Raw genomic sequence first — 14,666 nt, forward strand, 5'->3', positions numbered from 1 at the left:
AGCTTTTATTGTTTTACAATGAAGGCTTCTTTTTGTTTGTTTGTTTGTTTGTTTGTTTGTTTAAGTTTGGGGTTTGGCGGGGGATGGGGGAGAGGTTGTTGTTTATAACATCTTTGAAATAAACCTGTTTAACAAGCTGAATTCTTACGATATCTGAAAGCTCCAATGAAACTCCAATTGACTGTAATTTGGCTCATATTTTGGCAGGAAAGGAGAAAAGCCTGGGAGAATGACCTTTACTTATTCCCTAGTGTGTAAACAATTGAGAGATAGATATGAACAGATCCACATTCTCTGTAGGAGCCTTCCTCTCCTCTCCTCTCCTCTCCTCTCCTCTCCTCTCCTCTCCTCTCCTCTCCTCTCCTCTCCTCTCCTCTCCTCTCCTCTCCTCTCCTCTCCTCTCCTCTCAGTGCGTACTGTGTAATGAATCCGTAACTCACATTGGTGTCGATAGTAATTATGAGCATGCACTGGGAAGGAATGAAATTTTAAATTGGAAACTCTTCATAAAATCTTATTACAACAGTTCTATAGGCCACTGCTCAATGCAGTGGGTTAATAAGCATTAATTCCTGCCAGGGAAGTAGGATTAATATAGGTGAAATATTTAATAGAAACTTGTTTTTTAATTACTTTCCAAAGAGAAAAGAGAGTAGCTAACATATACGTTTTGTAAAAAAATCTTCTTTTATTGTAGCTCTCTGTTACTTAGTACTGGTTTTGTCACTGAATACCACTAGATGTGAGAAAATAATTTAAACCATGGGACTAAAAAAAAATTCATCTAAAAAGCAAGGTGGAGAATATAGACCTTCATTGTTAAGCCTTTCAGGAAATGTATGGGCAATCTCCATTTTACCCCATAATGAACAATGCATTATGTTATAGCCTTTAACTATATGATTGTATAAATAAATTATTGAATAAAACTATTTTCTTCACCATTTTTCAAATACTGGTTTAGGCATTTTTTTTTCCTAGTGATATCTATTATTCAGTATATGCTAGAAAGAATGAAAGAAAGTCTTTTATATAAAACGACATAGCATGTTAATGTTGCTCAATACATTTACAAGTAAATCATGCCTTTCTGCAACACTGTTCTTTGGATCTCAGACAGCTTTTCAGGGGACTGAGACACCCCTCAGCAGAATTTTAGTTCCTCTAGATCCCAAGAACCTGGCCCTTCCACAGCATGCCTTATTGGCATAAGCAAACATGTTCTAACCACAGCTCTAATATTGATAATGACTTAGAAAATACTTTGCAGATATCTCTGTTCATGGAGAAAACCGATTATGAATATGCATAACAAAAACATGCAGCCTGTGAGGCTGCAGTCAATACATTGCTAGGTATTTTCTTTGCTTTTGAAGTTCAACAGACTCCTGATCACAGGAATATCCAAATTCTGCTGGCTACCAGGCAGCTGCAGAGCCAGCAGTGAGTCACTGGAATGCAGAACTTGAATTCCTCTCTCTCTGTGCTGCACCATGGAAGCCAAAGAGGTTGTCAGCTGTGGTAGAAATTACACTTTCCCTCCTAGCAAGTAGAACCACTGAAAAGATACGGGCAAAGAATTCATGCACCCACACATTCACACATTTGCTCTTGATACTCCTCTCTAGTAAACACTAGGGAGAATAGAAATAAGACACTTCTGTGGCATGGAAAATCACAAAATGAAGTTTTCAGAGCACACATCAGTATTTGTTTTGTGGTGCTGATACCTTATTTCATACTCCTGCTGTAGTAGTTCCTATGCCACAGGTAAGTGTCCCAGATATCACCTGGGATAAAGTATTTTCCCCTTTCTATTATGCTGGGTTTTTACGTGAGTTAGCAGTATTGAATATGAGTTTGTGTCTACATTTTGGAGTTGCTAGAGAGTAGCTAATCCTGACAAGGTAGAACAAGCACAAGCAGGACACACATAAATATCTAAAACATATATGTTTTGTATCATGATTATTTTCATCATGCTCTTTAGTAGGCATATAAAATGAAAAGATCAATTTTAAGAACCTCTTGTAATCCATTTACAAATGAATTAAGCTTTACACCTTTTTTTCCATCCGCATACATGATTATACCACTCAAGATCACAGCATCCTTATGGCTAGATCAGATACTATATTGTAAAATCTATTTAAAAATGTTATTTTGAGTATGCTTGATAGGCATTAAATGGGGTAAAAAAAATTGTTTTGTTGCAAGCCAGGAAGAATGAATACTTGATTAAATATCAAAGACCAACATTTACAAAATAATACCATGAGAACAGAAGCAAATTTAGCTTGCAAGCATTAAGGGAAGACATGATTAAACTGATTACTATGCACAGCATTAGTCATTGTTACTATACAATTCTGCTGTCTGTTCAAGTATCTAATCTACACTAGAAGTAAGATATTTTATCCATCAGGTTAATATATAACAGTTGGCACAAAATAATTACTGGAAATTAAATCGAGAAGTGTGATGGAATTTTCATGTATTTATACACATATATATATAGGAAGAAAGTGCTCACCAGATAAATAATCTCAACATAAAAGAGCTCTTTGTTAGCCAGCCTATCAGACATACATTAGCTAAAACTCTTGTATAGTTTCTTCTTGCTGCTATTTCTGTCAGAACTTAAAACAATTGAAATACTAAAGATGAATGAATGTTGTTCAGATAATTAATTTTTGCTGCTAAATTCAAAGAAATGAGTGGCAAGTTGATTTTCTGTGAAAATAATATCTCTCATAGCTGTAGTTACTTCAGAGAAAGTAAACAAAGGAGGTGGATAATAGTATATATTTACAATAATGTTGTTGTATACACGTTCATATACAGTAAATGTAAACATAAATTAGTTCAAATAATTGATTTTCCTTTTGAGTGGCCCCACTTGGTGATTGCAATTGGCACATGATATGTTTTGTGGAAATTGTAATTGATGTTTCCATTCAAGTGAGATCAAAACACGAGTCTTAATCTGTTTTTCTGCAGCAATGATGATCTGAGGGTGGTATCCAAAGCCCAGATTCATTCAGAGGAAGAAGCACTTATCTCACAACTCATTTAACTATATTTTGGGCGTAAGTGTGCAGAAGCAAACAAGGTTATTTTCTGTTTTCCCTGTCCCTGAACCCTGCATTAGGGTAGGTAATGGACACGACCTTATCAATTCATGCCACTTTCTTTGCCTCCTGGCTATCATGAACTGAAGTATCGCAGGGCAGACAGGGAGAAATGCTCTGCTGGGATGGGTCAGGAATCACTTCTGACTACTGGAATCTCCTCCTCTAAGCCAGCCAGTATTTCCAAGTAAGGAAGTTCTGGTTTCACAGGAGAAGATTTAAAGAAAGAAGACACCAGTTTAATGTTTAAGACAGATTTTCTCATCATGACTAGATTGCCTTGGGTGAAAGAGTCTTTGGATCTTTCTTCAAATACATATTGTATAGTACATGTTGTGTTACGGAATTTAAGTCATAAATGACACAAAGGGCTAGGAAGTATTCAATTCATATCTAAATTGCCAGGAGGAAATATGAAAGGGGGAATAAGACAATTTTGTGCTGTTTCTGACTACTAGTTTTTCTCCTGTTTGAGTATCCGACAGCCCCTCCCAATATGAATCACATACTGGGGATGAAGGTCAAGGACTGAATGAGTTACTCATTTTAACCTTCCTGCCTTCTCCTACAGTCAGATTGAAATATTAGTAACATTTTATTAATATTTTCTTCTTATTTACAATGCTATCAAATTCCAAATGCCAGATATTTTTACTTTATTTGTATGAAATGCTCTCCTATTCTGTAATGGTACCATGGTACCATATGAGGAGTAAAGTATTACAAATCACGCAAATCAAGAATCTAGTAATGCTAAAACTCAATAGCTGGACCTACTTGAGCCAGCTGGTGAAATTGATGTAGTTCCCTACATAATTTTACACTGTAAAATTACCAGACCTTTAATGGAGGAAACAGATTTTCAAATGAGATTTAGTTCATTCTTTATTTATTACATTTGCAGTATAAAAAATACACCAGGAATTGGCATTATAAGGTGGTTTATAATACAAAGGTAAATACAAACATATATTATAAATTGTTATTTATGTAATACATAATATATATTTAAGATTTCAGAAAACAAAATTCAGATACAGTAAGTAAACTCAGTACAAGTAGTATATTTCAAATACCTAATTCCATTAAAATTAAATTTGTTATGCTCTCTTTCCAGCTCTTTTTGTTATGATTTAAAAGGTAAAAACTACATAATATAGAACAATAAGGAATTTCTACATGGGAGTGGTTTCTATAAATTTAGAGATACTAGGGCAAGTAATAACAAAAAAAAAAAAAGAAAAAAAAAAGAAAAAAAGAAGAGGGAAGGATATGAAAATATTTTGCACATATACAAAATGGAACTGTATTGAAAAATGCATTGTTGTTTTTATACCTGTTAATGCCAGGTATAAAAATCTTGAAAATAAAACATTTGTTTTCATATTGGACAGCTGAAAATCTAACTATTGTCTTTTCCTGACAACTAAGGCTATTATTATCATTCACTGAAAGAGACTACTTATTAACAGAGTTTCCAAAATTAAGAAGAAACAAGATTTAATTATATTGTTTGATCCTTTACACAGTTTGTTATGGTTCATACACAGTTATGTATGGTTCAAAATCCAGGCCAGCTTGTTTCTTATCCTTAGCTCAACATGCACTCACATTAGATTACCTTCTGGTTTTTGTTTTGGCCATTTTTGCCTTCACTATAATCGGACATTTTACGTAGACTGTACTCTCGATTCATTTATATTTGGCACTATATTGAAATACACTTGTCATTGTTAACCAACATCCAACAAGTATGATAATTTGACATACCATTTTGAAAGTTATATTGAATTTTCTCTTCTTATAGACACTAATTGCGTATTTGAAGTGATGGATCTTGTTCTCTCAGAAGCCTGTGTTTGGATCCCTTATTTATCATAATTTGAGAAGGAGGTATGACCTTATTTCTTCCATTTCTTAGGTTTTCAGAAATGCATAAACAGTGCAAACAAACATAAATCATGTTCCATCAACTAACTGTTATAGAACCATTTGCATGGAAACAGAGTAATTCTTTCCTATTTTCTGCCCAGCGAGTTAGTGCTTAAGAAACTGAGGTGGAATAGAGAAATTGTACTGAATTAGCTCATACTTGAAATAATATGCCATATTTGGCACGATTATTAAGCTTCTGTATATGCCTGGGGAACCATAGGGATGTGCTATTTAGCCTTTTCACCCAAAAACATTTCCATCTTGTCTTCGTGCACATCCCTGTGCCATTTTACAAGACACCCCTCCAATCCCAGGTGGGAGTCTTTGACTCCTACTCATTTGCAACACTTCTGCTGTCAGAAATGTGTTGTGGGAGATAACAAATGAGTGACACTGAAAGGAATCACATCTGTGCAAATGAACGCACACAGCTCATCCAGAACCTGCTGCACATCACTGGCACTACCTCTCATCACTCTGGCTCTGCTACAGGAGGGGAACAGCAGAAAGTACTTCCAGGCAACTGTGCTCTCAAATGGTTCCCTTGCTCTGCAGAGCTCTGAATCCTCCCTCACCTTCGGGTCCACATTTACTAAACACTATTTAATTGTGAATGAGTGACAGCTCAGAGACTTACAGTACTCAAAACAACTAAAACCAACTTTTTGGGGGTTTTTTATGAGAGGAGGATGAGGAGTAACTGTTGCAACAATAGCTGAAAGTAAGAAGTTCTTCATGCATGTGTTAATTCATGAAAAAGTGATGATGGATTGAAATCTGATCCCCTTTGCCCCCAGTGTACATGGAAGCTTGACCTGGAACCCTTTGATTAGAGAAAAAGTTTGCTTTGAACCCCCAGAATTTCAAGCAGAGAACTATTTGAATGACTGTTGCTGTTAGTTAAATAAGCATCAGTAGCACACTATTTTCAACCCTTAATAATTAAGTTTTTCTTGGCACTTCCATGTAACGACCATGCTGAGTAATATCTCACTAAAGACTAGACATTTGGAGGAGAAAGGAATGATGCAGCAGATACCATAAATTTTCATCATGGCATCTCTCACCATGTTTTTAAAAAGCCCACATCAATTAAGGGAAGTATGCTTTGAAGAACTTCCTGCAATTTTTATTTAGCTTAGAGATATAGTAATTTAGCATTTCAAATAAGCCATGAAATGCAGAAAATGGCCAGTAGCAGCTAAATCCTGGAAAGCAGAATTTCAAGTACGTTTTCTCCAGCTAGAAAACTTGAGGAAATATTCAGTTACTTGTAGTTACCAAGAAGGGTAATGAACATTTATAAGTCTTTAAAAGCATGTCAGGTCACAAAATCCATATTAACAGATTCATTGGAAACATATCTGCTGTATTCAGTGACTTCTGCATTACAAACTCTGCAAGCAGTTCTGAGTTTCCCCACACTTTTAAGAAGGTGGCAGTGTAGGTTAAAGAGACAGGTTTTTCCTGCAGCTGATAGAAATCTTGCTTTCCAATTTTGCCATTTATCTCAACTTAGCGTAAAAATATACAGCACTATTACTGGGTTCCTGTCTAGAGGGGAACAGGCACGAACTTTGAAATGCACTTCTTTGTTGACTCAACAGTGTTCCATTATTTCCAGATGCAGCTTTGTGAGCTTTATTTCTCAGAATAAGACACTGTAGTAGGAGACAAAATCCAACCTCTCTACTTTAATATGACCTGTCTTTTTGAAGGGGTTAGGTGATGTTACAGTGCAGTGATTCAGCATCAGTGTTCAGTGTCTAATGATAAACTTTGACAGTTTTAATAAAAGCAAATATAGTGCCCTTCCTTCTACTGGACCTTAATTTCTGTCACTGACACACACTCAGCAGCTAAGGCAATAAGGAATTCAGTTTACAATAGCAACTTTGGACTGCTCTTGTAGTTATTTCAATCTTTTGTGCATAAAATGTTGCATTATCTAGCATTTGTGTCCAAGGATCACTAATAAGGTTGATTTGAACATCTTTGACAGCAACATGGATGGTGGGATGGAGTGCATCCCCTACAAGCCTAAGGATGACACCTAGCTGTGTGGTGGGGTGGACAGGCTGGAGGGAAGGGATGCCATCCAGAAGGCTCTTGAGAGGCTTGGGAGGTTGGGATTGTTTAGCCTGGAGAAGAGAAAGCCTCATGAACCTTGTGAAGTTCAACAAGAAAGACCAAAAATAAGTTTCCTGCACTGGATTGGTGCAATCCCAAGCAGAAGTCCTGGCTGAGCAAAGGATGGATTGAGAGCAGCCCTTGGGGAAAGGACTTGGTGGTGCTGGTGGACAGGGAAACTGGACATGAGCTGGCAATGTGTGCTTGCAGCCCAGAAATCCTAACACATCCTGTACTGCACCAAAAGCAGTGTGACCAGCAGATCAAGGGAGGTGATTCTGCCCCTCTGCTTTGCAAGACCTCTCCTGGAGTGCTGTGTACAGGTTCAGGGGGTCATCCTGAACAAGAAGGACGTCGACCTGTTGGGGCAAGTCCAGAGGAAGCCATGAAGATGATCAGAGGGATGGAAGACCTCTCCTGTGAGAGAGCTGGGGTTGTTCAGCCTGGAGAAGAAAAAGCTCCAGGGAGATCTTATAGCACCTTCTAGTCCCTAAGAGGAGCTTACAAGAGAGCTGTAGAGGGACATTTTACAAGGACATATGGTGATGGACCTTAAACTGGAAGAGGGCAGGTTAAGACTAGATATTATTAAAATTCTATACTATGAGGGTGGTGAGGTACTACAAAATGCTTCCCAGAGAGGCTGTGGACACCCCATTCCCAGATGTGTTCTAGGTCAGGTGGGATGGAGCTTTGAGCAACCTGGTCTAGTGGAAGGTGTCCACACCCATGGCAGGGGAGTTGGAACTAGATGATATCTAAGGTCCCTTCCAACCACAACCATTCCATGATCTTCTATATTATTTTATATATTTTATTGTATTTCTCTCTCTCTCTCTCTCTTTTTTTTTTTTTTTTTTTTTTTTTTTTTTCCCAGATATGTCCTACCTTATTGAACTAAAATAAACAAAATGCAACAACTGAGTTTCATTTAATGAACAGTATGGGGCTTTGATCTCTTGCTAGCCTGTGAACAGAATGACTCTTTTTCAGAAGCTTTTTTTAAATTTTATTTTATTTCTTTTTTTTTTTTTCTTTTTTTTTTTCCTTTAAGTTGCCTAGACACATGGTAACAGTAGTTGTCATGAAGCTGTACGTTTTTCACTTGGAGATATGAAAAATGTGTGTGTGTGCAAATACTCTTGTGGAAGTGAAGCAGTGTTCAGGTGGACTAGTTCTGTAGCAGGAGAATACAGCTGGACTTAAAAAATACAGATGAACCTAGAACAAAAGAAAGAACAACAGCTCCTTTTATTTTGGGAGTGCAGGATGGGTAAAATATCCCAAGTTCTTTGCAGGAATTGATTTCCACACTGTTGAAAGTAAAGTTCTTCATGTTCAGGCGGAACCTGTGCATTGGCTTCTGCCCGGCGCCTCTTCTCCTGGCAGCTGGCACCACCGACAAGAGGCCGGCACCTTCCTCTCGGCCCCCGCGCTTTCCATATCCACGCGCGGTGATGAGGTGCAGTCTCTTCCCGGGGTGGCTGCCCTGCGCAGGGCGGAGGCAAGGGGCGCGGTTCCCCGCGGTTCCCCGCAATTCCGCGCAGTCCCGCGCAGTTCCCCGCCGTTCCCCGCAATTCCGCGCAATTCCTCGCGGTTCCCCGCAGTTCCCCGCAGTTCCCCGCGGTTCCCCGCATTTCCCCGCGGTTCCCCGCAGTTCCCCGCGGTTCCCCGCTGTTCCCCGCGGTTCCCCGCATTTCCCCGCGGTTCCCCGCGGTTCCGCGCTGTTCCCCGCGGTTCCCCGCGGTTCCGCGCTGTTCCCCGCGGTTCCCCGCAGTTCCCCGCGGTTCCCCGCGGTTCCGCGCTGTTCTCCGCGGTTCCCCGCGTTTCCCCGCGGTTCCGCGCGGTTCCCCGCGGTTCCCCGCGGTTCCCCGCAGTCCCGCGGACACGCGCGGAGCGGGAGGCGGCGGCTCCGGCCCGGGCAGGGCCGTGCCCGCGGCGCGCCAGCGCCCCCGGCGGCCGGAGCGCGCACTCGCACCCGCGCCCCGCTGACAGCGACACTCCTCAGCCCCACGCGTGACAAACACACCGCGCTGACACACACATCCCCCAACCCACACACACCCGCCATCGCAGCCCCCGCTCACACAGGAGCACCCCGGGGGCCCCCCGCAGCCAACGTGCCGCTCGCAGACACCCCCCGCTCGCAGACACTCACGGCCCGCAGGTCCCCGCCCGTTCCCCGCAAACGCCGCGGACGGCACCCCCGGCACCGCGCCCGCACCCCGCGCCCCGCACCCCGCGCCCCGCACCCGCGCCCCGCACCCTGCACCCCGCACACCACACCCGCACCCCGCACACCACAGCCGCACCTGCCGCCCGCACCTGCTGCACGCCGCAGCGCGCCCCGCACACGCCCCGGGCGCACGGGCGCTCCCCCCGCAGCCGCCGCATGCGCAGCGCGGACGCGGAGCTGTCCGAGTGCTGAATCCGTGCGCTCCCGCCCGCCCCATTCCAGCACAGCGCTGGGGTTCCCCGCGGCCCCGCTCCCTCCGACCCTACAGCCCCCCCTCCCTCACACCCTCCGCGGCAACGCCGACGCTTCCCCACCCAAAGAGGGGAAAAGCAGAGCCACCCGGTAGCCCCACCACCGTTCATAAATACTAATTTTCAGCGAAAGAGGAATAAAACATATCGACAACAGAACTGCTCTCAGCGCTGTTCCCTTTTGCCTGATGCTCCTCGCGTAGTTGGGTTTTCTCCTCTTTTCTTTCCCTTTTCCCCCCCTTTCTTTCTAGTTTTTTTTTTTTTCTTTTTTCTTTTTTCTTTTTTTCTTTTTTTTTCTTTTTTTTTCTTTTTCCCCTCCATCACCAAAAGCAAGTCGGGGGAACAACTGTGTCTGATGCCTTACCTCTTTCGTGCTGACTGCTGGAGATGAGCCTAGGCTTGACCTGACCATGATTCCAAGGACTGGCACTTCTCTTTTACCCCCACTTTGTAGAGATCCAGGCCTCTTCCTGATTGTGAAGAAAAATAAATTATTGCTGAATTTGGAAATCTAGGCAGCAGCAGCTTACTTTTTCTGTGCATCTCTCTGGAATAATTTCTGGGATATTTCCAAATCATCACAGAAAGCAGGAGGAATGAACCGGCAGCTAGTGAAAATATTGACAACCTTGTTTGCATTTTTCTTAGAGACAAACCACTTCAGGTAGGTGATACCACTCTGTAATAATATTTGTGAAAAGGTCGTGAGAATCATAACTATTAAGATACTACGTCACAATAACCTAGTTTGTTTGCTGTATTTGAGAGTGTTTTGTGTTCATTTCATATAGACTATCCCTTTTACACTCAGAGACTCGTTGCTTGGTAACAAACACAAAAAATAATAAGCTCAAGTTTGGGTGATCTATTTTCCATTTTCTGATGCAAAGATGTGGTTTTTTTTTTTTTTTTTTTTTTTTTTTTTTTTTTTTTTTTTTTTTTTTTTTTTTTTTCCCATGGCATATGAGTATAGCTAAGAACATTTTCTTTTGCTTTTCTTCCTAAGTGCAAATTCTCTGCTCCTGACAGAGGTTGTTTAGGAAGTTGCTTTGGTTCCCTCTTCTTCAATCTTTGGAAATGATTGTACCAGTTTTGTCAAGAATGTAGTTATTTGAAATTGGAGAACCAGCCCTCTAGATTTTGGGAAAACCCCGGATCAGACTAGTATTGTGTTCATTTAAAGTCCCAATGTTTCTGGTTTTTTGTGGTTTTGTTTTTTTGTTTGTTTTTTTTATGTTTCATGAGCTTTTGCTTCAGCTATTGACTTTTCTGTGGTATTAAGCAAACAGGTCAGTCTTTTTAACAAGAATAGCATTTTAGATGAGATTCATTATTGAACGGTATGCTGTTGTGTCTCTGCAGGCACAGATGTATCTAAGAGTAATGAGGTGTACATGTAGTGTCAGAGTGAAACAGTGTTTATATTTGTGAGCCTGGGTTCACAACACGACTCATAACTAGTGGGCTCTGAATGAAAACAGAAGTAATTTGTATACAAATAAGTGTACTATCTTAATGTTCCAGTTTTTATTTTCTCAACTGAATTATTTCATTACTTAAGTTGGATATATCATCTGCTGTGTATTAAATATAAAAAATATTTTTAATGGTAACCTGTCATTGACAAAAGCAAAAGGAAGCAACCACCTCCTATAAATGGAACCTAAAAAAAAATGTGTGGAATCTCACCACGAGAATTTACTATCACCTTGCCTTTTAACAATTCTGGTGAATTGTTTCTTTTAACAATTCTGGTGAATTGTTTCTCTTTCATAGCAAGAGAAAGGATTTGATACTTCCTTCTCATTTCAGATGATCACATGTATATCTGATTTTTTATACTTGCATGTAGGTGCATGAAAATGCCCCATGAAGCACTCCTGTAACTGAGAGGTTCCCTTTGGGCAAATATTTAAACAGAGAGTGGCAAAGAAGTCAGAGTCAGAATTACTTTTAATTTAGCTCAAAGATAAAGTGGAAACAGACACAATGAAATTGGTTATTTAAGACTTAAGATATTGTTTTATTATTAAATCTGTGCCTCTACACACCAAAATAACCATTTCCATTCTAGTTTCTTTTTCCCTGGGGAGTAACCATGGGGAAGTCCTAAACTGTCTTTCTCTGCAATATATTATGTGCTTGCAATAGGTAATGTGCTATGTACACCACATTTCACACACATAATATGGTACCAGAAGTTTTCTCTTAAATCCTTGAAACAGATATGTTCGAAAACTTGCATATGAATACCACCTGGTGATACTAAATTTTATTATTCAGTGCTCATGGAGTGGGGGTGAAATCCCCCTAAGATCAGCTGTGATCGACTCCAGAACCCTTTTTGCTGTGTTGGGAAAGAATCCAGACGCTCACTGGCATGATTTAGATCTTTTTTGGGTAGCATCTGTAAAAAACAATTTTAATTTTTTTTTTCCACCGTATCTTTCCCAACATTAACAAATCCGGTGTTTTTCAGTGTTGCTTGTTAAGTATTGCTGGCTGTTGTTTGGAAGTTTAAGACCACCTTAAACCAGCATTAACATAACATTTTAACAGCATTCATACAATTAAAATAATGATACAAAATAGGATATCAAAATCACTCTAAGATGGATTTACATGTTAAGGTGAAGAGTAAACTGATCTTCTAAAGTCTTAAAACTGTAATGAATTTATTTTTAAAGCTAAGTCTTTTCCTAAATAGAAAATTTTTTATGCATGACACTTGAAACTCATCTTTATTTCTAGAATAAAGTTTTCAGATGAAAAGTAGAGTATGTTGCTCTTTAAAAATATTAATTTCTACCTTCACTGAGTTGAGACAGTTTTATTTAGTGATGTAATTTCTCTATGACTTGAATACAATACAAGCTAAATATTAGCTAATGGTGGCTAATAATTTATTTAGGACGACTTTCTGTAAAGAACATGATTCAAGATCTGGAAAATCCCCCTCACAGACCCTGTCTCCTTCAGATTTTTTGGACAAATTGATGGGAAGGACATCGGGATATGATGCTAGAATCAGACCAAATTTTAAAGGTAAGTTTTCTAAGACTTCTAATAAATTAATTGATAAACTTTGGGATAAATTATAGGTTTTGAGGTTTTTTAACCTCTGGGTTTAGTTTATGTTTTCAATAACTTCACTTTTCCAGTGGTATAGTACCATGGAAAACAGCTGATCCATGGGGTAGACTAGGAGACAGAGCAGTGTAGGGGTCCAGATAATAAGGGTCCAGAGCTTGAAAACCCTCTTTTGACATAACAGTAATGTTCAGCTGTCAGAAAATACTTCTGAAGACCTTACTAATTTAACGGAGTGAATAGGATTATGGGCTTCAGACTAAAACCAAATGAGATTACTTGTTCCTGAATTTTTTAAGCCACAAAGACAATATCATTAAAACTTCCATGCTGAGATATTGTCTTGTTTATAGCAGTGTCTGAAGAAAAAAGCTCTATGTTTTCTTTCAACTTGAAGAGAGTAAAAGCTTCTTCCCCAAGGTAGGGGGAACTCAAGGAGTATACACACAAGATCTTATCCTGCAAATGCTGAGTGAATGATAAGAACCAATGTCTCAGGATCCCTATAAAATATAGAAACTGTATTCTGTTTGGCACTTACATGAAATCCCCCTTTTCTTCCAAAATTTGGACTGAATTGTGGAACATCATCACCACCATCCCAGCACAAAGAAGACTGTGTACTGGAAGCTTCTTTTGCAAACATTATTACTCATAGCAAGTTTTCCTTGCTGTAGCCCTGTAAATCCTTATAGAAGAGAGCACAGAATATCTTGTGTATTCCTATGAAAGGAGTTGGGAGAGAAGTGCTCATTTCCAATATTTAGTATTTTGGGGGAGTCTTGTAATTCCACCAAAATCATCTCCTGTATGCCAGTTTAAAGTTCAGAACGTGGTTTTACTTTGAAAACTGATAGAATGCTTTCTCCCTTAAATCTCATGGTAATGTACATTTACAACTCATATCTATTAGCTTTGGCCACTGAAATGCATTTTTTCCTATATTAAGCTTTTTTGGCAGTGCTGTGAAAGTTGATAATGGCTGGAAAAAATAATCATTTCTTAGCCAGTGAATGAACTGTAAGGAGAGAAGAAGCTAACATGTCAACGAGAAAAGTGTTTAATTAAATTTAGATCAAAGATCAGTTTCTTCTCTCTGTTCCACATGTGCAAATTACACGATTTAGAACAAAGTGCCTTCTTTTGACTGCTTCCTTTGCCTGAGTGAGGAGCAAATCAGTATGGATTTCAGATCCAAAGGTTTGAAAACCAACAAGTTACGAAAACAAAGTCAGTGAAGTCTAAAGTCTTAATTTCAGAGTATTTTCATAGTGCTTATTGAGTTCCTGAACTGGTGTCCACATCAGTTTATAGTAAGTAATATTGCATTAGTCTCTCACATTCATTTTGTGTGTTTGCATGAGTATCAGTGAAATTTTAGAGAATGTAAATGGAGGCAGAAATTGCCTGAACTGAGCACAATATCAATCCTTAGGAACATTTTCCTTCTCTTTAAAAGGGGGGGGGGGGGGGGGGGGGGGGGGGGGGGGGGGGGGGGGGGGGGCACTAAAAAATCTTAATTTCTTCTATCTCAGACAAAAAACATTAATAGCATCAGTCCTGTGTGCGTACAGGACTTAGAGACAGGTCTCTATTGCTCCCCTGTATGTGTCTACAACCATTTAATGAAAAACATAGGGGGCAGGTTCAGAGCTTTGGTCCCCTGACACTAAAGTGTGTAGAGCAGGTATTGTATGGTGCACCCTGAGATGTTTGACAGACACTTTTCCCCTCTGAGTCCTGTATTTTGTTTGCATTCTCAAAGTGAAGTTGCTGCCTCTTGACACCAATGAGACCTTACTGGGAAATCATCTGCCATTTTTGGTTTTTGATTTTTTTATTGAGTCACACTCCAGAGCAGGATGGTACTTTGCGGCAAATTGAACTGATATA

General features: G+C 39.9%; 1 protein-coding gene across 4 annotated transcripts in view; it reads left to right on the plus strand.

The window, feature by feature from the left end:
• The first annotated feature begins 9,615 nt into the window (after positions 1–9,615).
• The window catches only part of GLRA2 (glycine receptor alpha 2), a 126,291-nt gene continuing 121,240 nt past the window's right edge, over positions 9,616–14,666 (plus strand). The window contains exons 1-2 of one of the 4 annotated variants that reach the window (XM_040057075.1): positions 9,616–10,347; positions 12,595–12,728. In XM_040057075.1, the coding sequence (XP_039913009.1) occupies positions 10,280–10,347; positions 12,595–12,728 (202 nt within the window). In that variant the 5' untranslated portion in view covers positions 9,616–10,279. Of the gene's footprint in view, positions 10,348–12,594; positions 12,729–14,666 lie in introns of those variants that run through there. The other 3 variants (XM_040057077.1, XM_040057076.2, XM_058419510.1) reach the window with 3 other exon arrangements.

Source organism: Hirundo rustica, chromosome 2 (assembly GCF_015227805.2).
Source record: "Hirundo rustica isolate bHirRus1 chromosome 2, bHirRus1.pri.v3, whole genome shotgun sequence".
Lineage (NCBI taxonomy): Eukaryota > Metazoa > Chordata > Aves > Passeriformes > Hirundinidae > Hirundo > Hirundo rustica.